The 25,097-nt window shown below is 51.3% G+C and overlaps 10 protein-coding genes and 1 non-coding gene across 11 annotated transcripts; 4 read left to right on the forward strand and 7 right to left on the reverse strand.

The window, feature by feature from the left end:
* Positions 1–655: 655 nt before the first annotated feature.
* Positions 656–756, reverse strand: SMAC4_13520. Its single transcript has 2 exons — positions 720–756; positions 656–697 (listed from the first exon to the last, which is right to left on the reverse strand). It is a non-coding gene; the product is annotated as a tRNA-Leu (tRNA).
* A 440-nt stretch (positions 757–1,196) lies between these two features.
* SMAC4_01106 (uncharacterized protein) lies at positions 1,197–3,645 on the reverse strand (the record flags this gene model as incomplete). Its single annotated transcript, XM_024655168.2, has 3 exons — positions 2,410–3,645; positions 2,145–2,352; positions 1,197–2,087 (listed from the first exon to the last, which is right to left on the reverse strand). The coding sequence occupies exons 1-3, from the start codon at positions 2,643–2,645 to the stop codon at positions 1,197–1,199; spliced, it is 1,335 nt and encodes a 444-aa protein (XP_024511084.1). The 5' UTR covers positions 2,646–3,645.
* Positions 3,646–3,728: 83 nt separating this feature from the next.
* On the forward strand, positions 3,729–4,936 carry SMAC4_01107 (uncharacterized protein). The gene is made up of 2 exons (XM_003350167.2): positions 3,729–3,989; positions 4,071–4,936. The coding sequence occupies exons 1-2, from the start codon at positions 3,801–3,803 to the stop codon at positions 4,800–4,802; spliced, it is 921 nt and encodes a 306-aa protein (XP_003350215.1). The 5' UTR covers positions 3,729–3,800; the 3' UTR covers positions 4,803–4,936.
* Positions 4,937–5,323: 387 nt separating this feature from the next.
* SMAC4_01108 (uncharacterized protein) lies at positions 5,324–7,104 on the reverse strand. The gene is made up of 3 exons (XM_003350168.2): positions 6,276–7,104; positions 5,912–6,214; positions 5,324–5,842 (listed from the first exon to the last, which is right to left on the reverse strand). The coding sequence occupies exons 1-3, from the start codon at positions 6,322–6,324 to the stop codon at positions 5,679–5,681; spliced, it is 516 nt and encodes a 171-aa protein (XP_003350216.1). The 5' UTR covers positions 6,325–7,104; the 3' UTR covers positions 5,324–5,678.
* A 2,113-nt stretch (positions 7,105–9,217) lies between these two features.
* Positions 9,218–9,529, forward strand: SMAC4_01109 (uncharacterized protein; the record flags this gene model as incomplete). The annotated part of the gene is made up of 1 exon (XM_003350169.1): positions 9,218–9,529. The coding sequence occupies one exon, from the start codon at positions 9,218–9,220 to the stop codon at positions 9,527–9,529; it is 312 nt and encodes a 103-aa protein (XP_003350217.1).
* A 997-nt stretch (positions 9,530–10,526) lies between these two features.
* Positions 10,527–11,783, forward strand: SMAC4_01110 (uncharacterized protein). The gene has a single exon (XM_003350170.2). It carries the CDS (start codon positions 10,645–10,647, stop codon positions 11,560–11,562), a length of 918 nt encoding a protein of 305 aa, XP_003350218.2. The 5' UTR covers positions 10,527–10,644; the 3' UTR covers positions 11,563–11,783.
* Positions 11,784–12,149: 366 nt separating this feature from the next.
* On the forward strand, positions 12,150–12,722 carry SMAC4_01111 (uncharacterized protein; the record flags this gene model as incomplete). The annotated part of the gene is made up of 1 exon (XM_003350171.1): positions 12,150–12,722. One exon carries the CDS (start codon positions 12,150–12,152, stop codon positions 12,720–12,722), a length of 573 nt encoding a protein of 190 aa, XP_003350219.1.
* An 856-nt stretch (positions 12,723–13,578) lies between these two features.
* Positions 13,579–14,934, reverse strand: SMAC4_01112 (uncharacterized protein). Its single transcript, XM_003350172.2, has 4 exons — positions 14,707–14,934; positions 14,377–14,606; positions 14,166–14,310; positions 13,579–14,043 (listed from the first exon to the last, which is right to left on the reverse strand). The coding sequence occupies exons 1-4, from the start codon at positions 14,720–14,722 to the stop codon at positions 13,646–13,648; spliced, it is 789 nt and encodes a 262-aa protein (XP_003350220.2). The 5' UTR covers positions 14,723–14,934; the 3' UTR covers positions 13,579–13,645.
* A 1,451-nt stretch (positions 14,935–16,385) lies between these two features.
* Positions 16,386–17,343, reverse strand: SMAC4_12734 (uncharacterized protein). The gene is made up of 3 exons (XM_024655169.2): positions 17,208–17,343; positions 16,980–17,133; positions 16,386–16,925 (listed from the first exon to the last, which is right to left on the reverse strand). Exons 1-3 carry the CDS (start codon positions 17,271–17,273, stop codon positions 16,486–16,488), a joined length of 660 nt encoding a protein of 219 aa, XP_024511085.1. The 5' UTR covers positions 17,274–17,343; the 3' UTR covers positions 16,386–16,485.
* A 359-nt stretch (positions 17,344–17,702) lies between these two features.
* Positions 17,703–19,059, reverse strand: SMAC4_01113 (uncharacterized protein). The gene is made up of 5 exons (XM_003350173.2): positions 18,739–19,059; positions 18,587–18,673; positions 18,420–18,518; positions 18,205–18,349; positions 17,703–18,129 (listed from the first exon to the last, which is right to left on the reverse strand). The coding sequence occupies exons 1-5, from the start codon at positions 19,012–19,014 to the stop codon at positions 17,939–17,941; spliced, it is 798 nt and encodes a 265-aa protein (XP_003350221.1). The 5' UTR covers positions 19,015–19,059; the 3' UTR covers positions 17,703–17,938.
* A 425-nt stretch (positions 19,060–19,484) lies between these two features.
* On the reverse strand, positions 19,485–20,844 carry SMAC4_01114 (uncharacterized protein; the record flags this gene model as incomplete). Its single annotated transcript, XM_003350174.2, has 3 exons — positions 19,485–20,098; positions 20,269–20,455; positions 20,740–20,844. The coding sequence occupies 3 exons, from the start codon at positions 20,842–20,844 to the stop codon at positions 19,485–19,487; spliced, it is 906 nt and encodes a 301-aa protein (XP_003350222.2).
* Between the last annotated feature and the right edge of the window lie 4,253 nt (positions 20,845–25,097).

The raw sequence follows: 25,097 nt of genomic DNA on the forward strand, positions 1-25,097 counted from the left end.
TATGTACAGTCTGGTTCATCACACCTCAACAGCATCCCAAAGGAGTCATTCGTGATGCGCGATGGAAACAAGCCAGGCGCTTGGACGAAACAACGTCAAAGCAGTAGATTTTGCCGAATAGGTAGACTGTTTTGGGGAACCGATGAGAGAACCACTGGAATGATCTCAACAGAACTTGTCTGGACGTTGTAAGCGCCTTTACCAAGCCATCCGCGGCCGCACAAAGGGCCGGCAAACATGCCGCCAGGAGGACAAGATGATGGTTGGTTTGAGCCTTGATGAGGAAAACAAATGTGTTTTTTCTGCCATGCGCCTATTGCGAGCCGCCTCAAAAGCCAGAAGACAGCGCTCTCAGCGACCCGTCTCCGCCACCAGAGTGGGCGCCAGTCATGTTGATGACCTATTTTTGCGTTCGGACGTCAGCCGCACCGCGGTTAATCAAGGCTTGCTTTGAGGCGCAGGTTGAAGCCGCCGTTGAAATGACCCGGCCGTCTTCATAATAACATGGAATCGGGTAATGGCGCATAAAAGAGTTGGGGATGGTTGTAAGAAGGTTGAATAAATAAGGAAACAAAAGACTGCTCAAACCAGTTGGCCCATCTCAGGAACACAAGCAGGATAGAGCACCAAAAAGCTGCAAAAAAGATGTTTGCGTTGACAAGGACGAGATTCGAACTCGCGAGGTTTCCCATTGCGGTTTCAAGTTAATCATTTGATAACCTAAACACAACGCCTTAACCACTCGGCCACCTTGCCTAGTGAGATTGTTAGAAGACTATACCTAAGCTTGGCACCATGTAGTCACCGAGGAACATCAGCTTCACACCACAGTAATTATGACATTGTCGCCAAGGGTTCAATAGGTCATGGAATGCAGGTGAAATGGTAAGAGGGAAGTCAAAACACAGTAATACTTTTGGCTGGTATTGCACCAAATCTCTTCGTCCACGACTTTCACGCGTTTGGGTACCTAAATATCGATATCAAAAGCTGCGCTCTTAATGACACGAACGCGTCCAATCAACTTCTATTTTCCATTCCGGATGTGCTATAGACTGGGTATCATCAAGTAGCCGTAAACTCCTTAGCCGCTGAACTCTATGTGGTAACCAAAATAAAAGACAAATCTCGCAAACACCGTGCACATCCATATACCCCATAGTCCATGACAAGGACAGAGAGTGAAAGAACAGTGATCAATAGTAACCGTGGCTCTTTCGCCCCTTGTGTCGGTCACTGTTGTGGCCACCATGCCGACTCCGCGAATAAGGACTCCAGCCATGGTCGGTATGATTGCGGTGTGATGAATGCGAGTGATGAGCGCTTCGGCTCGAGTGCCTTGGTTCATCGGGGATCCTTTCCTCAACCTCCTCTTCGATCTCCTCGTATACATCGTCAAAATACTCCGCCACTGTTTCCCGCTCGAAGCGGACATCATCATGGTCGAAGACGAACCGCAAAGTTCCCTCGGACGACTTGTTATTCCGCTTGACGATGTTGTTTCCCGGTAGCGAGCTGTTAGTTGCTGGCGAAATGGCGGAACCCGGGGTGGCGGAAAGGGCATCCGAGCTGTCTTGGACACACTTGTCGCACCATGCAAAGTGGCGGTGGTACCGATTCCCCGATAGCATCTTGTTGATGTCAATTTTAACGTCCATCAACTTGTTAAGATCGTATCTGCTGCCGACTTTGGTGGATTTGGAGAATTGCGTGTAAAGATCCATCAGATCCAGCATGACCTCCAGGATGCAGCCTTTCCTAACCGGATACCGAACGGAATAGAACTGCGAAATCTGATCTGCACCCGTGCCCGTAAGCATGACCGTTAACTCAAGGATTGCCATCACAAGAGGAAAGCTTGGTTGCTTCAAGGGCGCAAATGTCTTGTAAAGATCGATAGACATGTCGTATGCGTCGCTGATGAACCTCTTGACATCGGGGCTGTCTCCCTTCTCGCCCTTTGGAAACATCTTCCGCAGCAATTTGATCAACAACTTCTGAGGATACTGAGCCTGGAAGTCGAAACCAATGGTCTCCAGGATATGACGCTCGAGGCCCACTGTAAACTTGGATGGCCCGTCAAACATCTGTTCAGTTAACATTAGCAGCTGCAGCTTAGTTCATCAATGTGGCGATTGACCAACCTTGTCGTCCGGAGTCCTTTGATCGTGAGGTTGCCTGATATTGTGGGCAGCGCATAGAACATCCTTAGACTTCTTTATCGTGTCCTCCACCTTGCATGCCACAAACAACGACGCAAGAGCCACATCTTCATAGTTGTATTCGGCGCTCGGAAACCGTATCCTAAACCTGTGATAATATGTCGCTGCAGTATCGAAAGTCTTCACCGGGCTGTGGCACTCGTCAGCAACATGCTAGGATAAAAGTTTAGAAGTGATGGTTCCGCACAGGCTTATGCTTTGGCGAACGCTGTCAATGAGCTGGACGCCTTTGAGTCTGTATGCATCTTCTCTTGCCTCGTCGTAGGCAATGCTCTTTAGCATCTGTTGCAGCGTCTGTTCCGAGATGTAGCGTGGCGGGTTGGACGAAAGCCCCGGGGAAGGCCCTATCGGGACCACTTCATGGTCATTGACATTGGCGCCGTTGCGTTTCGAGGCCGGCTCGGTTGGTATGCTCGGTGCCATTTGTGAGGTTGGCAATTGAGTTGGCTAAAGCTGGTCGAGAGAAATGGGCATGGAGCCCGTGGTCATGCGTCGGGAGCGCAGCCCTGTCGGGATTCGGAAATCGTTCTGACGTCGCGAGGAGGATGGGGGTTCGAGATCAAGAGTTGAAGGTCGGCGAGTGAATGGGGGATATGGCGGGAGGGAAGGTTCTGTATGGACGTATTCCGAAAGGATAAGTTTCTCGAGTCTGCCTTAAATCTGAGGTTGGGGCGCAGATGGGGAAGGATGTTGGGAAGAAATGGGAATCCAAGTTACAAGTTTCGCGACGCCAATTTCGAGGGGTTGCTTGCAGCGCGCGCCGCTGTTCACAGTGAACACTGGTTGGAGCTGGTAACAATTTTGGGTGAACCGTGCGCCCGAGAGGCCGATAAGATAACACTGGGCTGAACTTGCGAACGGAAGCTTGGACCTCCCCCGCAAAATCCCGGTCTTGAAGCGGCAAGTGGATCCATTCGGCCCCGCTGTGTCTCCAGGGGCAATTCCCCTTGGCCCTCCACAATCCGGTCTCTCTCCCGAGTCCCAGTTCCATTTCCATCTCCAATTCCCATCATTTCCGTACCTTCCAGTACCCACTCGCATTGACAAGGACTCTACCTAAATCCTGGCAGACGTCACTGGACCATGCCTCACGAACATCGTGTCTTCGCGATGAGCTGATTCGTTCGCATGGAAGGGCTTACGGGCCGGATATCAAGCCATTGTCGGAGAGATGGTCGCCGTTTGGTGATGTTTACAACTGCCGACTTTGACAACGCGTCGGCTAGGGGCTAAGCGACGAGCGTTTGTGCGCATTGCTACGCACCGTTGTTTAACCGACTCGGCGATGTCTCGAAAGGGCATCGATGTATCATGACCTGCCCAATTAGTCCGATATATCGGAACTTGCTACACTAGATCGGTTAGAAGCAGGAAACAAACTACAGGACTCGCCGTGTGTAGTGACCGCGGTAAGCACCTGTCAATGTTTACTAGTTCTAAGGAAAGCTTCAAAAAGGGATCCGTTACCCCATCGTCAGGATGTTTTCTTAGCAAGTGTTACACCAGTGTCACTCACACATTCCCCTTCACTCCTCTTCATTAATCCAGACTTTTCAAAAATTGTTAACCTTCAACATCATGGTTCGAACTTCTCTCTTGACGTACCTAGCCCTAGGCCTAGGAAGCACCGCTGTGCTCGCATCCAAATGCGGCGTGGCCACGGGCAGCTTGCAACCAGTTGCCAACTTTGGTGAAAACCCAACCGGCCTGGATCTCCAGATCTACGTCCCCAAGAACCTAGCTCCCAATCCCGCCGTCATCCTAGCCGTAAGAAACCTCTGCTCCTCCTCCTCTTCCTCAATAGCATCCAAAGATGAGAAAAGCCAAAACAACTAATTCTCGCAACAGCTCCACTACTGCGGCGGCACCGGCCCCCTCTACTCGCAACAATCCAACTACAACCCCCTCGCCGACGCCCGCCGCAACTTCGTGATCCTCTACCCCTCCACCACGCACGACAACAACTGCTGGGACGTCGCCTCTTCCAAGTCCCTCACCCGCGACGCCGGCGGCGACACTACCTCGCTGGCCAACATGGTGCGCTGGGCTATTGATGAGTACGACGCCGACCCGTCCAAGGTGTTCGTTACCGGCTCTTCTTCGGGTTGCATGATGTCCAACGTCATGGCCGCCACCTACCCGGACCTGTTCTCCGCTGTCTCATGCTACAGCGGTGTCCCCGCGGGATGTCTGGCTGGTTCCCCGGGCGCTAGTCCGACGACGGCGGACCCGACTTGTGCCAATGGTGATAACAGGAAGACGGGACCCGAATGGGCGGCGCTTCTCAAGGGGATGTATGGTACGCCCGAGGGTTATACTGAGGGCCAATATCCCAAGGTGCAGACGTGGCATGGCGAGGCTGATTTCTTTGTGAATTACCCGAACTTGGCGGAGCAACTGAAGCAGTGGTCGGAGGTGTTGGGCGTTTCGTTCAGCAAGAATGAGACGGATACGCCGCAGAGCGGGTACACGAAGATTGTGTATGGGGATGGCAGCAAGCTGGTTGGATACTCGGCGAGGGGGGTGGGACATACGGTGCCGGTGCATCCTGAGGCGGATCTGCAGTGGTTCGGCCTGTGAGTAAGGAGGGGATGGTCGAAAACGTCGAGAAGGAGTCGAACGTGGGAGTGTTGGGTGCGGTGGTTGGGCGATGTTGGATAATCCGGGGAAGCATGCATCTAAATCAATGTGGTTTCTATTATGAGCGGAACGGCTTCTACATGCTTTATCGAGACTAAAATGTTTCTTTGACAACCCATACTGCGAGTAAAGAAACAAGCCGGTTCACCATGTCACTCAGCAGTATTCCAAAGACGTGCGACGAAACATTCTGCCAAGCATGCCGTTAATGTGTTGTGTTGCATCTGTATGCACGATACTTTATTTCAAGTCTGAGTCCAAACAAGACCCTTTCTAACCCAACCAGATGCGATAGCAAAGGGGACACGCCGCTATATTGTTGTTTATGTGCCCTGCGGGCCGCAGACTCTCTCATCACGTTGCCGCTGCGGCGTTGCAACGTGGAAGTTGTACACAGTGGAATAAAGTCGCAATACGGCGGCGGGGACATCCCTTACTTCAACGACACTTCACTCTTACATGCAAAGTATGTTTCAACATCCGTCAGACTTATTTAGATCACTTAATATTTGGTCAACAAACTCATAGTCAATTACGTGGGGTATTGTAATCCATTAAACCTTCGCTTCTTCGCATGTTTTAGGTAGTGAATGAGCCCAGTCTAACCTTCCCCCACTGTCGTTACATAACATGACTCTCCGTCATCGTGCGGTATTATATCCCATTCCCGTCGTCTAGAAAACCATGACGAAACGTCATCTTTGTCTTTCTCTCTCTCTGTGGTATCAAAATCCAAAACGCTCATTTATATGTGCATGCAGTAGTGTAGTGTAGTATGGTATCCAAGTTCTTCTTCCGATTCTTCCTTTCGAGGGCTTAGAAAAGGAGGGCAAAGACGGCGGCAAGAGGACCGGCAACGCCAAAGGTGACGCCGAGAGCAGTGGCAGCGTTGGAAGTCTCGCTGGGGGCGGCGCTGGACGAGCTGGCGGGGGTGCCGGAGGAGGTGGGCTTAACGGTGCTGGTGGAAGAGGTGGCGGCAACTGCAAGGGGTTGGATGGTTAGTTACTGAAGACAACTGATATGGCTGAAGGAATGGGCATGTTTCTTACCTCCAGACTTGGTAACGTTGAAGGTCTGAGACTCGGAAAGCTGGCCGTTGTTGGTCTTCTCGGTGCCGTAGGCCTTGATGCTGTAGGTAGAACCGGGAGCGGCGACGAAGTTGGTGAGCTTGTACTCGCCGTCCGAGGTCTTGACCTTGTCCTCGATGGTGAAGGGCTCCTCGCCGCCGGTCTTGTGGTTGACGAGGACAAGCTGGAAGGTCTCGGGGTCGGAGTCGACGTGCTCCCACTTGATGGTGTTGGTCTGGGACAGATCCCACTGGGCCTTCTCCTTGGGCTCAGTGATCTTGAGAGCTGTAGATATGGTGTGGTTAGCGAGTGTCTTGGGGATGTGATTTGATGTCTTGGCTCTTACCAGTAGCGGTGGCCGCAAAGGCAGCAACGGTGGCGATCATGAACTTCATGTTGACGGTTTTGGGTGGGTTGGTATTAGAGTGAAGAGTTGGGTATAGTATTAAAGTTGGAATTAGAGTGATAACAGGAGTGGAAGAGCGAACAAGACGAAGGAAGATCAGGCTGTATATACACAAAACAGAATAGCGGAAAAAGCAAAGGAGAGAACTGGTGGATGTCAGACCTTCACTTTAAAACTGTCGGTCGAGGCAACAGCCCAATGGGTCAGCACTAACGGGATTGGGCCATGTAGATCCCAAGTAACGTCAGTTTTCACCAGGCGGATCACCTGGGATCCTCTCAGCACTCCGTAAAAGCCCATCCTGGTCGTGTCCCATGGAGGACGGCATCGTGGCTGAGTTTCCGCAATTTGACATGGAACACCAGAGCGCGACTCGCGATTTGTTGGAGCTCCGGTTGGCTCATTGTCCAGCCTGTCTGCAACCCCATCTGGATTCCTATTCGGTACTCATTCGTGATCTTTTGTTTTGGCCCTTCCATAGACCCTCCTTTGGGTTTCTTCCTTCATGGGGTAATATGCAGCTTACATGAAGCTGGGTCACCGCCATGCTGGCATCGGGATCATTGTAATCGTCTTAGCAGCCCAGAAGTACCAAGAAAGAAGGCTGAAGGGAAGGATTTCCATCATGTCCTTCCATGATCCATCCCACCAGGGGCAAGGGACAGGCAGCGAGCATACCGGCGAGTACCACAGTAGGAAGATCCAGGCACGTCCAGGGGATGAAGCCCGCCGGCTTTTTCCCTTTTCCCAGACCAGGCCCCCGGGCTCGCCTCCAAAGGCGATTCGATTCGTACAAGGGGTCAAAAGTCAAAAAGTCAAAAACTCCGACGGCAGGTACGGCAGTGCAACTGCAACGTCCATGGCCCTTTCTTTCTCAGCGCTGTGCTGGCGTCCATGCTGGCGTGCAGGGGCAGACTGTGATGAGTGATGATGCTGGTCGGGTGGGTTGCACTGCATTGGCGGGCTCCAGTGGGCCATGCAAAAGCCCAATCTCCGTCAGCTCAGTGGGGTGAGATCTAATTTCAACTCTCTAAGCCTTATCGTTTTCTTATCGGTAGAAATATCCACAGTGACAAAGCATGGGACCCCCTTTCCCTCGTTAGCATCTTTTACGTCATTTTTCAACGTCCGGTCTTTGGCGGAAATGCGATTATGCGAATGTCGGCGAAGAATCTGCTGTTGAACGATCGGTACCAGAAAAAACGACCAGGTTCTGGTTGTCGGCACATACAGTTTGGGGCGATGAAAGGAGATTGCGCTTCGTGTTGGAACATGGCATTACGAGAACCACGTTGTTATGTTACTCCCGAGGCTACCCACCCAACGCTGATGCCAACCACGATATGTTGAGCGGGTGTGTCTTCTGGAAGCAACATATCGGACACTTCATCTTCCTTGGTGCGTCAATGTTCCTAGGATGATTTGCGTGGATCGTATGGGTACCTGTTTTGGCTCTGGTTGAGCCATTGCAGAGTGCGGCGCTCACAATAAAAGCCTCGGTGAGGGAGCAATGTTGTACGTTTGTTTTACTTGGAGTTCTGATCCTGTCGTCGGATATGTCAGTGACTGGATAACAAAAAGAGGTGAGCGAAACAGGCAAACCAAACCGACGAACTATCACTTTGCAGATGACTGCCGTTGACACATCACAGTGCCTAATCTTGCAGCTTCCGTGCCGCTACGCATCCGTGCCGTGGACATTGTTTGTATTGGAGCTCGGTAGTATGATCCGACGGGTTGACTACATATCCTGACTTGCCAACAGGAAAATGGGGAAGCCAAGACGAAGTTGACACTGGTGGAAATCATAAAGACGGGAGACATTCCATGTGTATGATTTCCATTTTGGTCGAGCTTGCCGTCAGAGTTCACTTCGCTCCTCACAGCTGAGTCACTGCAGTGAACCTGCCGTCCCAAACCCCACGAACTTCGCTGGAGGTGGACGACAGGACGGTACGGTAGGTGGGAAACACGTGGGGAACCGTAAAACACCAGAAATCCCCCGTCAAGGTGGGACCTTGCCATTTCAGGGTCAGACTTCTAGGTTTCAAATCAGTGGATTCGCGGTGTTGAGGTGACCGATCAGCCAACAATCTTCCGTTTCTTCAGTGAAGTTATGGAAATTTGTACGTGCCATCGTACGGTAGATCTAATGCATGACTGCGAACGCAAACCGCTGCGATAAGAAGTCATATCACGATGCTGCATGACTGAAGTGGACATCATCTGTACCTTGATCGATCTTTACCAGGCAATCCCACGCTCACATTCACCCGAACTCTTGGATGTGTTAGTCGAGAACTGCCAACGGGATGACCCTGCGTTGACTTTGGTTGGGGACGGCAATCAGGTTCTGAGCGGTGGGGTATTCATGCTTGAGGGTTTAAAACCACTGATACACATTTGCTCTTTTCCTCCCAATTGCTTAAACCTTCGTCCGTCTTTGCATCAAGGTCCCATCCCACTTGGGTGTGCACGTCGGCCAGCCCGCCAGTCACTCTTTTAGCTTCTCTTCGCTCTACCCATCGCGCGATTACACTCCTTCAGATTTCCCCGCGCTAGCCGACAGCTTTCCGAGTCCCCTTCAACAAATCTGGGCATCGCAAGTACCTGGAGTACGCCTTGCCGCCGACGTCGACCGCGCAGATATCCCCACGGGACACGAGGACGAAGAAGAAGCGAGCAGCATCAGCACCCTTGGACACTCTAGCTCACATCTCTCAACCCGGAATCAGCGCCAATATCCTTTCCAAGGGAGCAACGACTGGTCGTGCCTCTTGTTTCTACCTCAACTTCTTATCCGCCGACAACTTTTCCGAGCCTTAACTTTACCTTTTCTTACCAACTACTTTGCAACCAGTACCCAAAGAAAACCACACAAGATGCCTCAGAAAATTGCCTTTGCGCAGGACGTTCAGCTCCGTCCCAGAGCTCGGTCCGAGCCGCTCAACCAGCGCTCCCCGACCCCATTTCCCGGCGAGAGACCTAGTAGCGCCACAACCACGAGCTCGAACAAGATGTTTTCGTTCCGCGATGGCCGCGGCCGTAACCACTCTGGCGCCAGCGAAACCAGCCGTGGCACTTCGATTTTCACGTCGATATCCGGCCATTCGTCATCGCAATCTTCTGGTCGCCTTAAGAGAGCGTGGGACAAGGTTCTTAGTCGCTTGGGCTCGGGTTCGAAAACCCCCTGAACTCGGAAAAGAGCACCACGTTGTCGCCCTTCGATATGGTGAGGAGCAATATACCAGTACGGTCATGGAACAAGTGAAAAGGGGTTCCTAAGAGCAAGAGTCAAAAAGGAAGGACGTGACTGGATACTTTGGGCTGGCAGTAGAGCAGATGGTTACAGCCCTTTTCCATCCATGGCTTCGAAAGGGAGGAAACATGTCGAATCGTGGTCTAGACGAGGGTTTTGATACCGGATGGTTCGAAGGTGTCAATAACAGTCAATGAAGATCATGGTTTCGAGCATACCCCGACAAAGAAGGGTTCGTATATCAAACCCATTGTCTAAGGTCGCACTGTTGCACACAGGTGTTGTGGTGTGACCTTGACCATTGTACATGTCACATGAGGCGGGCGTCGCCCTGCTTATACGATCCTCTTGTCCCTATTAACCAAGGACAACTACGGGAGGTTTACGATCAAGCATCATGTAATGCGATTCATTGTGTATTGGAATTTGGCTCGGATATGACGGAACAGTGTCCATCTACTCATATCTCGCGCTTGGTTCATCATTGACTTGCCAAACACTGCGAGGCCTCTATTTCTTTCACATCATTGTCTTCAACTAACACGGGGCCTCAGATCAGTGTAAATGTACTATTTTCCCCAAAACGGCGTGGTACCTCCCACTAGCGAATAAGAATGCGATATTTCACGTTGCGATACCTTATCAGTCACGATAGTGTCCCTTCTCAACTTGGTCAACGGTCTTTGGGCGTTATCATGTCTTCGTTCGCAACGCGACCGTCAATTCGTGCAGTACCACGTGACGGGTGAAGCCACAAACACCAAGGCAACCAGAGATAGGCTGGCGATGACAACTTGAAATTCGCAACAGCCCGGAAGAGTCATACATGCGATAGCAAGCGTGATCGTTGCATCCGTCATTTTTCACATCTTCAAAGTTATCAAAAGGCGCTGCCTTGCACTTGACAAGGGGAGGGCTGTGCGATATAGTCCAAGCCGAGTTCCTATACACGCAGATCAACAACGGTGGCGGGTACACGAATAGCTCGACATTCCAGCGACCGATTGAACGAGTGCACTCACAAAACGATACCTCACACATCCGCTTATCATGCCAAATCTCACACCTCAACAACTTGCCTCGCTCTTGAACACTCTCACTTCAATCGATCAACGACTCAACCGGATTGAAGCGGCCCTTCGCCTTAACAATAATGTCGGGAATACCAATGGCAACGCCAACCAAACCTCTACAGGGACACCGGTTGCTCCAACCGCCTCGGTGCTAGCCCATCCCTCACTAAGCGCCGTGGGCAGAACCATTATCACCAACGCCCAATCCCCCTCGGTCGCACAATTGCGCCCACACCCACCCCCACCAAGTGGAAGTAGCAGTCGCACCTCCAACCTCGCCACTATCCACGCCGCCGCCCAGGCCCAGGCCCAATCCTCCGAGCTCAACCCCCTCGACCCGCCTCCACAAGGCTACACCATCTCCTCACGAGCTAGCATGCAAGAAGAGCTCGACCACTGGACCATTCCGCGCGGCTACAGCATGCGCATCGCCGGCGCCAAAGTAACCGGCAAGAAGAAAGTCCGCTGGGTGTGTTTCCGGGGCGGCGAAGCGCGCCACCACCGGCCACCCGTGGACGAGTCGGTGATCCAGGCCGCCAAGGCCGAAGGCCGACGGAAACCCACCACGGATCGCACTTCGAAAAAGTGCGGGTGTCTGTTTAAGTTCGAGGTGATTGAGACGGCCAAGGGGTCCGATCTGTGGACGCTGCATTACCCGAACGAAGAGCACAAGACGCATAATCATGGCCCGTCGCCGGACCAGACGAGCGATCCGCGAGCGAGGAAGTTGCCGGCGGAGGTGAGCAGGGAGGTGGATGGGTGGTTGAGAGAGGGCTGGTTGGTTAGTAAGGTGCAGGAGGAGTTGAGGGAGAGGGGGTTTAGGAATGTGTTGAATACGGATTTGTATAATCGGAAGAGGTTGTTGAAGAAGGAGGATGCGCAGGTGGGGAGTTGATGACGGGGACGGAAGGGGCATAAGTGGTCGGCCCTGGCTGATCGGGACGCTAATGTTAGTACTGTGGGGTTGTGAATGGCTAGGTTACAGGGAGGTTTTCATGGGAAAGGTGGATCGGGATGCCTCATGGAGTTTGCTTGGGGATTTTAACGCAGTCATGAAGTTATGATCCTTCTATGAACTTGTTAAAACCGACTGAAGCCATTTCATAATATATCTCCGTGTAGAATCACACGTAGATGCTGAAGGGTAGTCGTGCAACGGTCTATAATCCCAGACCCCTCTACCAATCAGCGCCACGGTGGAGAAACTTTCTCGAAACTTTTCGGTTCCAATTTTTGTATCTGTTTTCCAACAACACTCTCCCAAACAACTAACGTGTTTCCTGTTCACACAGTGCTCACCAACAAAAAACATTGTAACCCAAACAAATATCTCCAGGGGCAACCGCTACAGTCTCCACTTTCCCCTTTCTTAGCTCCTCTTTCAACAGATCCACCATTCAACCTCCCAACGTCTATCTCAACGTCAACAAACCAACAACACCACAACCCTATTCTCGATTACCACCACCACCATCAACAAAAATGAACACCGGCCTTCCAATAATAACCACCACCCCATCCCGGCACCCAACCTCCTGCGCCTCCCTCTCCCTTCCCCTCCTCTCTCTTCTCAATCGCGTCCTGCCACCACCTCCAACCCTCTCTTTATCCATCGGCTCAGGCCCCGGCCTGCTCGAAGCCCTCTTCCTGCACCACTACCCTCAGCGCGCTTCATTCTTCTACGGCGTGGAAGTAGCCCCTCCACTTTCCCAATTAAAGGAAGGAAAGGAAGTGAATACTTGGTTACCAGAGCAGAACACTGTCACAGTGCCAGGGACGTGGGCGCTGGTAGGCGGGGAAATCCTAAAGGAGACGGGCGGGCTGGTTTTTGTTTATCCGCGGAGTGGGGGGTTGATGGGGAGGTATTTGGAAGAGTGCAACGCGGAAAAGCTAGAAGTGGTAGTTTGGATTGGACCGCGGTGTGATGTTGAGGAGTATGAGAAGGTGTTGGAGGGATGGGGGGTTAGGGAGGACTTGGGAGATGAGGGAGAGGACGGGAAGCTGGTCGAGGAGGGGGAGGTTGTGTTGGTTTATAGGAGGAGGAGCACCGAGTGAAAGTCTGAAAGGGTTGGTTGCACGAGCCGCCGTTCAGTGACGGGATCCTCCAGCAGGCATGCAAGTTGAAGACGAAAAGAATGGATGAATTTGAGTTTGAGTTTCGCTCGATCTATCTATCAACAAGCAAAGAAAAGAAAGAGTTGGCTGCTGCTAGCTAGCTAAGCTAGTTAGCCGTTGTTTGTGGTGCCAACAGAGAAAAAAAAAAGCAAAAAGGAAGAAAGAAGAAAAGGGGGGAAAAAGTCGGATGCGGCCCGTAACGGATTCGAACCGTTGTCTTCCTGCGGCACGCATGCAGACGAAGATTTACCTCGCCAGGAATGTTACGATTTACACCAACGGGCCACACCACAGAAGATCGGCCAGCTAAGGGACCTTAAATACTCCAAACGGGGTTGAGGTTGGGATGACGCGGGGTGGCTGCGGGTGGGATTTTCCAGGTGGGCACGCAGGAGAGGAGCGTCGGGCAAGAGCGACAGGCAAGAGACTGGTTTACAACCCCGGTCAGGTTCTGTCTAAGATCGATTTCTATAATTCAATACTAGTTTGTTTGTCAATTTGGTTCTTCGGGCAAGGGTTGAGCAGAGCAGATTTGAAGCTCTCATTAGCCTCTAAAGAGTGAAAATGGCCTCCGTTTAAAGCGTTATAAGACAATAACAAGGGGTCAAGACGCCACAGAAGCCTTTTCTACCCCTCTCCGTCTATTTTGATGCCTTTCTCCGTTTCCTTTAAGGCCCTTAAGATTGGAAGGTATAAGAGAGTAGTTTCCTCTTTCAGCATCCGTCTACTCGAAGCCTGAATGCCCTTCTTCTCTTTCGGTAGGAAAAAGGCGTTTTTTTATACCAAACTAACAAACAAACCAGGGTTAGATTGTAACTCAATAACAAACTCGAAAGAATCTTGCGATACGTAGGGCGCCCTTCCTAGGGATGCCAATCCTCGTTAGAATTTTCAGAGTCAGAGTCATCCAGCAAAGTAGACTCGTCGTCGAAATCTCTGCGACCCAGCCCGCTCTGCCTCCAACGAGAGGCCTTCTCCTTCTCTGTACCTACCTCATCATCGTCATCGTTCTTTGGGTCATTCGGAGGAACCTCGCCACCTTCATCCTTAGCCTCGTCCGCTTCCTCGCCCTCTTTCTCCTTCCTCAACTCCTTCGTAGCATACGCACCGCCCACTAAAGCCGCACCCGCCCCGATCCCTTGCCCAACAGCCGCAACAACAGGGACTCCATACCCTCCCATCGCAGCGCTCGTAACGGTTGCGAACCAGCTACCAGCCACGACGTTACCTATCGCCGCTTGGATGCCAGCCGCGATAGACCCTATGTGGAAGCGAAACGGTCAAACCCTCGTTTTCAAGAATGTATAGGGCAGTGACGCAAACACTGAGCCCAAAATATTAGGATGGAGCATCCGTCGCCAAGAGACGGGGATATACACGTACCTCCTACAACCCCGCCGGAACCGAAGCCCATAAAACTCAACACCGGCCCGGTCAGCAGCGCGGGAGCTGCGACGACGGTCAGTCCCCCGGCTGTCAGACCGAGAGCTGCTGCGGCTTTGGGGTTTTGCTTGATCCATTCTTTGGCCTGTAGATACGAGAGAGGTCGGTGTTAGCTGCTGTTGTTCTGCTTCAGGCCTGAAAGGCTACTTACCCATCTTATCTTTTCTAGCAAGTCGGGGTCATCGGGCTGCGGTTGGTCATTCTGAGGATCGTTGGTCGATGGCGTGTTACGTTCCACGGGGACTTCTTCGGCGGAGGCAGAGGTCTCGTCTTTGGATGGCTCCTGGGGGACCTTATTGTCGGGTTCCCCTGGTGGAATCTTGCGTTCGGTCATCTTGATCCCCGTTGGTCTGACAGGGCTCGATTCTGATGATGTCGCGACTTGGAGTGGTTATGGTTAGGGTCTATCGTGACAAGGGCGTCGGAAGTGAAAAAGATGTGGTGCGGGACCGGGAACTGGGAAGCGAAGATGCCTTTATACCTATGGTCATGAACATTCCGTGTCACATTCGGACATTGGCCGGCGAAGATCGCCTAGGCAGTGATAGGTGTGACAGTGGCTCTCGGTGGTACAGGAAGTAGCTGTTAGGTCTTTAGGTCTCGAAGTCTTTTTGCTCCTCGAAGCAGTGGTGTTGTTGATCCATCAACCCAGCCCGGGGCAGTTGATACGATGGCCGATAACATTGCTCCAGGAGGAACAAGATGAAAATTTGATGTCTTTCCGAGATAGCACAGCTGCCTACAGGTATGTACCCCGCATCAATGCTCGTTCACATGTACATGAGTTTGTACCTATGAGTTGCATGTGCAAGGCGGCCTGCAGCAAGCGCCCATATGCAGTTGAAAACGAATAAGATCTGTTTGATACCTACAACAACTCGGTAGCTTCGTCACCTAGGCCAATCCTTCTGGATGTACCATTTGATCCGCGACCCAAAAGTCTACAAGGGCTTCTCTAATGAAGGAAAACAGGATGATTGGTGTTGTTGTTGAACCTATTCAGATGATCGACACCATGTCTGCCGTTCTGTTCATGGTCAGGCTATATGGTTCTGAACGCAGCATTCCCAGCATAGGCAAGTGAAGCAATTGTAGAAGCTAATCATAGTCGTTAGCCTCAAGTTTGAAGACTTTGTGGTGTGAGTCGGAAATAGAAGTGCGTCTTACCTCCTTTAACCCCCATTGCCATTTTCCAGGCCCACCAGGCTGATTTCATGGCGGCCGAAGGGCCGGCAGCAATTATGACGGGAACGAAGGAAGGTGCCGCGGCCACGACACCTACGATACCAACAACGGCACCAACAACGACGCCAGTCGCAGCCAGTGCGATATAACCATCGTCATTAGGTGCATCCTAGAGTAAAAGAGAAGTTCAGTGAGAACGGAGTACGTCACTGGGGTTTAATGGTATAGAGGTATCCTTGAGTCAACTGTCAAGCATTTCTTGTACAAGAGAGACGTGAAGCTCACCTTTGTCGCTTTTGAATCAGTTGTTCTCTTTACAGCCCAACACAAATCAAGCCCTTCGCGTGTGTCGGGATTCGGGGTAGCAACCGTCGTTGAGGCGACAGGTTCACCCGCATTCGTCGGAGGTAATCCATCAAAATGGACACTGATAATATCAGGCCGTCCATGAAGATGAGTGCGTTCGGTCGAGCATTGACATGGTATATGGTCGTTCTGTCGCGTCATATCAACATCCGAAGGGGGTGGATATTCGTTCGATTCGTCGTGAGGTGGCAGATGTATGTGAACCATGAGGAAGCCCTGCCTATCGGATACTGAAAGCCTTCCTGCCGCGCACGAACAGCGGGTATAGTATACTCTTTGAGTCATATCGGTGATCGGGGCAGTGAAGGATTGGAAGTGATGGAAAAGATCGTGGACAACAGAGAGAACAGAGAAAGGGAACCATATAGACATGGAGGCTGCGAACCGGGAAGAGGACGAGGCACCGCTTTATGATGGGCAAATATCTTCGATGCCGGACTGGGGGGAAGTCACTCTTATATATTCCTGAAGTCTCATATGTACATGTAGAGAGGTGCACTTCCTGCCACCGTTGGACACGCGCCGTTTGGTAACGGCCCGCTGCAGGGCTTTCGCATTTGTGGATTTCACGTTATCTTCGAGGTTTCGTTTGGGCCTACAGTACTGTATTTATCTACCGTCAGCGATCCTATGGTTAATCGTACATCCAAACAGACGACGTGCCCATTTTAGCTGTGTGGTACTTCTAGAAGCCCAGTAGTCAACCTTCTCAAAGATCTATGATAATCCGCCGACCGACTGGAGAAGCTTCCGGTACTTGTATGAATGAATCTTCATCAGAGGCGCCGGAGTCATCGAACAATGTGGTCTCCTCGTCGAAGTCCTTCTCTCGTGGTATTTCCTGGCTCGCACGGGAAGTTATCTCCGCACCAGATCCGTCTCTGTCATCCTTGGGCCCTTTTGGGGTTGAGGGCCCAGCTTCATCTGTAGAGGTCTCCGCATTGCCATCCTCATCGTCACCTTCGTGTCCATTCCCATTGAGGAGTCCAGAGACAAGCCCAGCCACAGATGTGTATACCCCAGCTGACTGAACGGCAGTAGTAAGTCCAGCGAGTCCGTAGCCGCCCATGGCGGCGCTCGTGGCAGAGGCGAACCAGCTTCCGGCAACGACATTCCCAAGCATTGCTTGGGCTCCTGCTGCGAAAGAACCTGCACAGTTGTTAGTCAATAACGTAGATGGCTTGATAGACGCTCGCAGCCTACCTCCGACAATTCCGCCAGATCCAAAGCCAACCAGGCCCAAAATACCCACAAAAGGTGCCGTGACCAGGGAAGGGGCAGCGACTATCGTGGCTCCTGCTAGACCTAGTCCAATGCTCGCAGCTGTGGTGCGGTTTCTTTTAATCCAATCTTTGATCTGAAGTGCCACGATGTCATTCAGCATCTTCTGTGCTTGATAAGACAATGATGATGCTCGAATGGGTAGCTGACTTTCTCACGCTTCTCCTCCGAAGAAAGGCCATCCCATTCTTCCTCATCCCAAGGGAACCCTGCCATTCTGATAATTATTGGATGTAATGAGATAATGGGTGATATTATGGTGTGATCTGAAGTGAATGGCGAGTGTCGTGGTCACGAATCGAACATTGGCAGGAACAAGTCGAGGGGTTGAGAAGGAGGAAAGGAGCGGGCGGATCTTTCAATGTCAGTTATGCGCACTGATCTTGCAGTGGCATTCTTCGTCCCGTGTCGCATGTGCGTGACGTCGCTGCCCGCTGTAGGCCTTTGTGCAGCTCATTCGTTGCAGCTTCCAGTGACTACCATACAGGAAGGAGTGACTGCCGGTGGCGATTTCGATGTCCAATTGGCACGTGGAGAAAGAACAACCACGACACTCAACAAACCAGAGGAAGTTTCAAACGCAGGAAATCTGTTGTTTAGCTTTTCCACATCTCCCACAACTCTTCGTCGTATGATACCAACAGTTTTTCGATTGGGATTTGACATAGACTAACAAGATTGAGCAGTACCATGGCCACCTGCGTCGCGCGTTTGTCATTCCGGGACTCCCACGTCCAATCACTAAATCTCTCGGCATCAGCATCCCTGCTAACTCTTGAACGCTTGGTAGATTGTCAGATGCTACCTATTCGCCCGAGTTCGTTTCCATCTCTGGCGCCTCGAGAAACAAATGTTATCATACTTTGAGAACTCTCGAAGCACTACTCACTGTTCATCAACTTCGAAGCAGCACCAGCAGCACCACCCGCCGCCATGGCCGCTCCAATAGCTTGACCAACACCTGCAATGACTGTACCCTCGAGACCATCCATGGCTGCGCTCGTGAGGCCAGCAAAAACACTTCCAGCCGCGACATTTCCGATGCCAGATTGGATTGCTGCTGCCATGGACCCTAACAAAACAAAGGGCGAGTGTCAGTACACATCTGATGAGAGAAAGGATTCGCCTTTCCTTGAGTTTCTCTTACCTGCCGCGATACCTGAAGCACCAAACCCGATGGCACCCAAAACATGTGTCATGAGTAAGCCGGATGTCGCGAGGATGATGATACCCGCCACGCCAACCATGATGTACATCATGGCATCTGGGTTTTCTGCAGCCCAGTCTTGGGCCTATCGGTGAGTTGGCCAGGTCAGTTGCGCACTTGTTCAGAAATTGGAAGAAGACATGGAAGAAAGTCACCTTCTTGACTTGCTCCTTGACACTCTCACCAAGGTCTCCAGCTGCCTTGACCAATTCCGGCAGGATGTTGGATGCCCAGTCTGATACTTTGACGGCCACCTGAACATGCACTTGTCAGCAAGTGGTTCTTGTAGGGTGTAAACCAGGAGGGAAGGAAGACAACATACAAGCGGAACCTCGCGTTTGGCATCCTCTGTTAGGCCAAGAGCGTCTTTCACATCTTCCGAGACCTCCTTGGCCAGGTTGACAATAATCTGTGAATAGGATGCGAGTCAGCTTGCAGGTGAACCAAGACAAAGAAAGACCGGTCTGTATGTACCTGTTCGGCCTGCTTCAAAGCGTTTCCAACAAGTTCAGAAAAGGTTTGAGATATATTCTTCCCCAACTTGTCGCCCCCTTTGCCCACTTCTTCCGCCTGCTTCCTCGCATTCTCTCCGAATTCGCCCATTCCTTTGCCAGCTTCTTCCACTTGCTTCTTCGCATTCTCTCCAAAATCGTTCATTCCCTTACCAGCTTCTTCGAAGCTCTTCCCTGCGTTATTGGCGAACTCATCGAAGCCTTTGCCAGCATCGTCCATCATCTTGCCAAAATCCATCTTTTCTCGGTTATTGGGGGGTGGTTGAGATTCGAGGTAGAAGGTTACCAGATCAGAGAGATTGAAGGTCGCATTGGGAAGAAATACTGATATGGAACGTTACAGGGGATTGGACGGTTTCGTCATAGACATCTGGGCAAACTACCACTCAGTTCTATGCTCAAAGTGGAGATGTCGTAGTAGGCCTCGGTGCAGAAAAAGCAAATCCGGGCCTCTGGCAGTGAACAGACGGAACCGCGCTGTGTCGAGTGAGAACGCTTGAAAAGGTTTGTGCACCACACCTACTGCTAACGTCATAACTGCAAGATGCCGTTTTTCGCATATGAGCAAGAGGGAACACAGGGCTCGTCAGAAAGCTAGGCCCCTCTTTGTGACTGCTCGAGGCTTACAAACCAGCGGACACTTCATTATTATTCATGGCAGAAGGAACTTAATAATATGAACGGCCATCCGCGGCACTATCAACCATATTACTGCCGCCTCCTCACAAACCACACACCCATCATCGCATAAAAGAAAGCCACCAAAAACGCAAAGCCAGAAAGAAAGCCAGTTAACACAATGCCTCTCTCAACAACCACCTTGCCATGTCCGGCATTCAACCCATCATCGTCGCCATTCACGGCCCACAAGATTGAGCTTGTCGCCTGCTGTGTCCCAACAGCCATTGTAAGCGTCAACCCAAATGCAAAAGCCCCAAACAATGCAGCAGTCAACAAGCTCCCTTTGTACCGGCGCTTATGAGAGGTGGCCGTGGTGGCGACAAGCAACATGACGCCGCTCACAAAAAAGAAGGCGGTAGCAACGACTGGAAGCGCCGGTAACAGCGCGTTCTTTTGCACCTGTATGACCATGGGAAGCATTCGCTTGACCGCCTCTTCGACGGCGGCTAGAGCAGTGCTGTTTGGGGGAAAATCGAAGTCTTCCCACAATTCCTCTTCGAGGTCGTTGATGTCGTAGGAGCGCATGTTGAAGGGGCACTTGATTTGTGGATCTTCTTTCTCTTCCTTGATGCCATTGGTCGTGGCGTTGACGACTGTGAGACATTCACCAAAGTAGCCGACACGGAGACGGATGTCGTAGGCTCCGTCGGAAGAAGAGTTGGTACTGTTTTCTCGGAGCTCAAGCAGATGAAGGTGTCCCAGGGGAGCGGTAGGGGTGGCACAACCCAGAGTGATGAGGGCGGGAGTGGAAAGAGCGTCAGATTAAACAGGTTGGCTATGGGTCTAGAGAAGTTCAGAGGGCTCAACTTACTACCGAGAATGATCCCGCCGAGATACGATATGCCAACGAGGATCGCAAGGGTTAAGGCCAAGGCGGATTTCTTTTTGCCCATGCCCTTGAGTTTCTGTTTGTAGGAGTGGTTGCCACCTTTCTCGGGGCTACGGGCCTCATATACTGGTCCTGAGGGGACCGAGTGGTACCTGTGGTGTCCTTGTGCCTGCAATGGAGGATGGATGCAGTTCTGGCATGGTACAGAGGACACGAGACTGGCCGTTGACTTTGTTTTCTTGTTGACGACTATTACGATCCAATCATTGAGCCTCATGTATCTAGATAGAATTGACCAATCAGATAGGTCCCGAGTTTACGGGACCACGGGACGGGGCTGAAGACCAGTATATAAGAAGGCCTCCCGGCCTTCGTTATTATGGTTCTTCAGCAAGCAATAGCTTTCTCAATCAACCAGTACCTTTTGGCTACTACTACCGTTGTCCTACATACCAGCGATGTACTCCTGTGCTTGTAACGGTTCGTCACAACGACGTTCAGGCCGGTCTTCTTCACACCCTGGCTTTGTACGGGTCTTTGGGCGGGATTGGCGGACATCATTGGTGTCTGAGCTGATGGGAATCAGAACGACAAATCGGATGGGGACGTGGTGACATTTTAAGGCATGGGAATGGGAGATCTGCTGGCATGTCAACCAAAGACTGGGCAGCTGGATATTCTGTCATTTCTTGTTAACAGGGTCCATCATTCAGGATTTCGAAGGATTCATCCAACATGCTCGCGCTACCTGAAACACTTTAAGAACCACGGATTGCGGAATGTTTGCAACTATCCGCTCATCTGTGAGCCGGCAGCACTCTCACAAATTAACATCGACGCCCAGAATAGAACCCATTCTGCACCTTCTAGTCAACATTCAACCTTCCGCACCGGCTACCTCAATGTCAAGCTTCTATCGCTGGATTCTCACTCTGCAGCTCGGTGTCTCTGAAGCGCCTCGTAGACCCGTAGGGACGCCAGCGAAATATCGCAGGGTTAGTTTGCATGTCGTCTTCCTTCCGTATTGCAGCCTCGACAGCCTTACTAGACCACTGACCCCCTTTAGACCCCAATGATACGTGCGACGGAGTCCCACGATAGTCTGCGGTGTTTCAGGGCGAAGCCGACAGCTTGGAAATACGCTGACTTATGCTGTTTTAGTTCACGACGGGTTCCTCGCCGGTTGACCAGACCCATTACACAGGTGATGAAGGGTGTCAATCACTGCCATCAACCAAAGCAGCCTGCTGCAATGAAGTCGTTCTGCTGAAGCAGACCCGCAGGTTGAGGAGCCTGAAAGAACGCCACAACTGGCTTCCCATTCCCTCTCGAACATCATATACGGTACTAATTTTGGGTCGTGAACCCGTACATCGAAATTTCAACGACGCATGATCCGAGATTGTTGAAGTACAATCAACACTGACATGTTGATTAGAGCCATCCTTCTCATGCCTGGGGTAGACGGGGAAGCATCGAAAGTGCTCATTGACTTCCATGATGGTCTCAGTTTGAATTAACAAGGATATACACACTACTTTAAACAAATATCACTGGGTCATTGATCCTACAGCATCTAGCCGTCGACAGTGTTAAGGTTTAGGGGTTCAGTCCGAATAGGATTGGGCGTTCTCCGGTGCAGAACTAACAAACATTCTAGGACTGGAATGTATTATGATGCATCATCCATCGTTGGAGAAGTCCAGCCCTCCAGCTGCATATATCGGGCTGTATTGGGGAAAAAGCACTGGTCGATATTGGCGTTGGCCACGTTGTTCTGGCTTCGTTGGTACTCTGCACAAGTGTGCCTGTTCCTTGTCATCTTCTCATAGTCTACTTTCTCCCTATTCGGTTGACACTCTCCGTTGACACTTCCACCACTCTTCTCCCTCACATCAAGACGCTATATCTCCCGAAAATTCATTCCCATCTGATCATCATTCGGCATCTTCCTCGACTTGGTCTCAAACTATCCACCATAAACACTTTTCCAGATCACATGAGCTCAAGATGAGTCTCGATGTCAAAATGAGTCCTCCATTAAGCGCCAACGGAAGCCTGGTTTGTCTGTACAATCCCCAAAGGAAGACCAAGGGGATTATCGTCGACATAATTGCTGTCCACGGTTTTCACCTGGTCACTGAAAGGCCGTGGACAGCTCCTGATCAGGGCACCATGTGGTTGAGCGACCTGCTTACCAGAGATTACCCTGATGCAAGAGTATTGAGTTACAGCTATGAAGTCAAAGCGGTCTTTACCGGCAACTGGGAAGTATTTGAGAGCGCAGTGACGGATCTTGTCAGCCAGATTGCCTCTGCGCGCGAACAAGTACCTCCGGCTGGACCACTCGTCTTCGTCTGTCGGGAGCTAGGCAGCCTGATTGTTGGCGCGGTACGTGATTTTATGACAACCCATTAAGGAGAAATTAAGTTCTGACGGTGCATCCAGGCTCTCAACCGTATGATCAGCCCGGACTCCAGGTTCTCACGACTTGGAGATAGCGTCAAAGCAGTCGTGTTCTTCAGCATCCCACATCGAAACCTGCGACAGCTGAAGGACCAGCTTGCGCCAGTCCCTTCTTCCGGCGTTCATTCTGATTGTAAATCTCTCATCAAAGAGTACCAATCGTGGTTAGTCAGACATTACAAGGAACTGCAGGCCATTCCCGTCTTGTTCAAGACAAATGTCAAACCAACCAAGATCCGGATCCTCTCTTTCTGCGAAAACATCGGTATGAACACCGGTCCTGAGGGAGCAGGAGCTGAGATCAAGAACCCGTTCGTTCTTTTTATTGGGATTCTGTCCAAGAGGGAGAAGCGCATCAAGACGGTTGGGCACAGTCACCATTCAGTTGGAAAGTTCAGCAGCCGTGATGATGAGCATTACCAGTGCTTTTGGAGAGAGTTGATGGATGTTGTGAAGAAGGGGAATACCTCCAAGGCAAATGGTGAGACCAGTTAGGTACCCGAAGACGAGGATCGTGAGCTGACACTTGTTAACAGAACTATCGCCGTTGTCCTCAAAATCCTTGAGTGGACCTACTTCTGTGGTTGCGACTGATCCAAAGATCCCATTAAAGACGCTTGTTCGTACATTTAAAGAGCCTGAACTTGCACAGAATAGCTTGGAAGGACCCATGCCTTCAAAACCCCAAGCGCCACAGACAAAGAGCATTGTTCCGGCCGGGCAGAGTCAGCCTCAGCGCGTACCACCACCACCGAACAACGAGAAGAGGCTATCATCCGCAGCATCTTTGACCATCAACTCCCTGCTGGGTAGTCACCAATTAGATACTCTAAGCGCACTTTATGATGCGGATTTGCATCCTGTCAAGCCTAGCGGCCAGGAGCGGCCGCAGAGGCATACTGGGAAAGATGACGCTGCGCCGACCACGACATCATCAAAGCAGGGAGCAACGGTACAAAGTCCGGTGAAGAAAGTTTCGCCCATACCATTGATGGCAGTCCAAGGAAGCATTACAAGCAATATCAATTTCCTCTCACCAGCCATAAACACCTCGACGCTCAGAAAACCAGTTCCCGCCAGCCACCATGATGGCAACACTCCATCGCAGTTGCCGTTTCTCCCCAAGAACCCAATGCTCAAATCAACCAACGTGAATCTCTCAATCACAAGCTCTGCATCGATCCAAAGCACATCTGCCACTCAAGCAATACAACAACCCTCGTTCACGGCATATGCACCCCGAGCGCCCGCAACCCGCAATCTTCAGCAAGAGCAAATCAGTACAACTTCTCCGAAAATTAATTCGAAGCCGACAAAGAGCACATCCAGTCTTTGCTGCCGATCATCGAAGAACAACAGCCTTTCAACGACGATCGGAACCCGGAGGACTCCTTGCTCGTACATCACCCAGAACCCATTACCAACTCTGAAGGACATCCGTCGTCTTTACGTCCGGACGGTGGGAGAAACTACGTCCAATGTGATACCAGTTTGGGAGGTCATGTTTACCCATGCGATCAAACGCAACGTCCTTCTTCTCGCCCAACACAAAACCCCGGGCCTGCCAGAATACAAACAGATCTGGGCCCAACACCTTCCACTTCAATGAGTGGCAAGCAGACACAGGGTAAAGCTAGTCTACAACCAAGACCGAATCCATCCAAACAAAAGACCGACAGCAAGGATAAACCACAACCCAAACTGAAGTCAAAGCCAAAACCAAAACCAGTGACTTCAAAAGGCGAGCCCGAAAAGCCAAGACCAGCAGCATCGCCTTCTTCTACCGTTGCGGAAGACGAGACCGTCCAACCAAACAAATCAGTCAACACTAAGCTCACAGTATCAACCAGTCTCGCCCCCAAAACGAAATTTAAAGCTGCCTATACGCAGGCAGAACGATACCAGTTCGCGCCGAAAGTGCAGCTCCAAGCCTCGGGGAAGTTCCAGCCTCAGTTCTCATTCTCGTACAACCGAGGCGATAGTACCAAGTCCAAGGTTACTCGGGGGCAACCCGTTGGGCGGCAGGGTGAGGGGTCGAATTTTGGTGCTTCTGCTTCATCGTCGTCATTCTTTTCTGGTACCCCAAAGCCATAGTCCAGTCACGGGAAGCCGTCATCATTTGATCCAAAGCCCTTTAGCGGGTCTGGCTTGAACTCTGGTGCCTATGGGCACTCTTGGAGTCATTCTGGGGGTTATTCTGGGTCTCACTGGAGCTCGGCTTTGGGTCCGCACATCGGTGGGCACTCCTACGGACACTTCAGTAGCAGTCACACCAGTAGCAGTCACACCAGTAGCATTCACACCAGTAGCAGTCACGCCAGTAGTAGTCACCATGGGGCTAGCCA

The sequence above is a fragment of the Sordaria macrospora genome, chromosome 3 (assembly GCF_033870435.1).
Source record: "Sordaria macrospora chromosome 3, complete sequence".
Classification (NCBI taxonomy): domain Eukaryota; kingdom Fungi; phylum Ascomycota; class Sordariomycetes; order Sordariales; family Sordariaceae; genus Sordaria; species Sordaria macrospora.

Excerpts from the sequence above, each read along its gene's own strand:
- SMAC4_01110 (XM_003350170.2), top strand. The coding sequence starts at position 10,645 with ATGCCAAATCTCACACCTCAACAACTTGCCTCGCTCTTGAACACTCTC.
- SMAC4_01108 (XM_003350168.2), bottom strand. The coding sequence starts at position 6,324 with ATGAAGTTCATGATCGCCACCGTTGCTGCCTTTGCGGCCACCGCTACT. Across the intron at positions 6,215-6,275 it reads CTTTGCGGCCACCGCTACTG|CTCTCAAGATCACTGAGCCC; the intron begins GTAAGAGCCAAG and ends CCATATCTACAG. Across the intron at positions 5,843-5,911 it reads CAACGTTACCAAGTCTGGAG|TTGCCGCCACCTCTTCCACC; the intron begins GTAAGAAACATG and ends AACCCCTTGCAG.
- SMAC4_01107 (XM_003350167.2), top strand. The coding sequence starts at position 3,801 with ATGGTTCGAACTTCTCTCTTGACGTACCTAGCCCTAGGCCTAGGAAGC. Across the intron at positions 3,990-4,070 it reads ATCCCGCCGTCATCCTAGCC|CTCCACTACTGCGGCGGCAC; the intron begins GTAAGAAACCTC and ends TTCTCGCAACAG.
- SMAC4_01112 (XM_003350172.2), bottom strand. Across the intron at positions 14,311-14,376 it reads TGCTAGAAAAGATAAGATGG|GCCAAAGAATGGATCAAGCA; the intron begins GTAAGTAGCCTT and ends TCGTATCTACAG. Across the intron at positions 14,044-14,165 it reads TTCCGGCGGGGTTGTAGGAG|GGTCTATCGCGGCTGGCATC; the intron begins GTACGTGTATAT and ends GCTTCCACATAG.
- SMAC4_12734 (XM_024655169.2), bottom strand. The coding sequence starts at position 17,273 with ATGGCAGGGTTCCCTTGGGATGAGGAAGAATGGGATGGCCTTTCTTCG. Across the intron at positions 17,134-17,207 it reads CGGAGGAGAAGCGTGAGAAA|ATCAAAGATTGGATTAAAAG; the intron begins GTCAGCTACCCA and ends GTGGCACTTCAG. Across the intron at positions 16,926-16,979 it reads ATCTGGCGGAATTGTCGGAG|GTTCTTTCGCAGCAGGAGCC; the intron begins GTAGGCTGCGAG and ends ACAACTGTGCAG.
- SMAC4_01113 (XM_003350173.2), bottom strand. The coding sequence starts at position 19,014 with ATGGATTTTGGCAAGATGATGGACGATGCTGGCAAAGGCTTCGATGAG. Across the intron at positions 18,519-18,586 it reads CCAAACGCGAGGTTCCGCTT|GTGGCCGTCAAAGTATCAGA; the intron begins GTATGTTGTCTT and ends GTGCATGTTCAG. Across the intron at positions 18,350-18,419 it reads TCAAGGAGCAAGTCAAGAAG|GCCCAAGACTGGGCTGCAGA; the intron begins GTGACTTTCTTC and ends ACTCACCGATAG.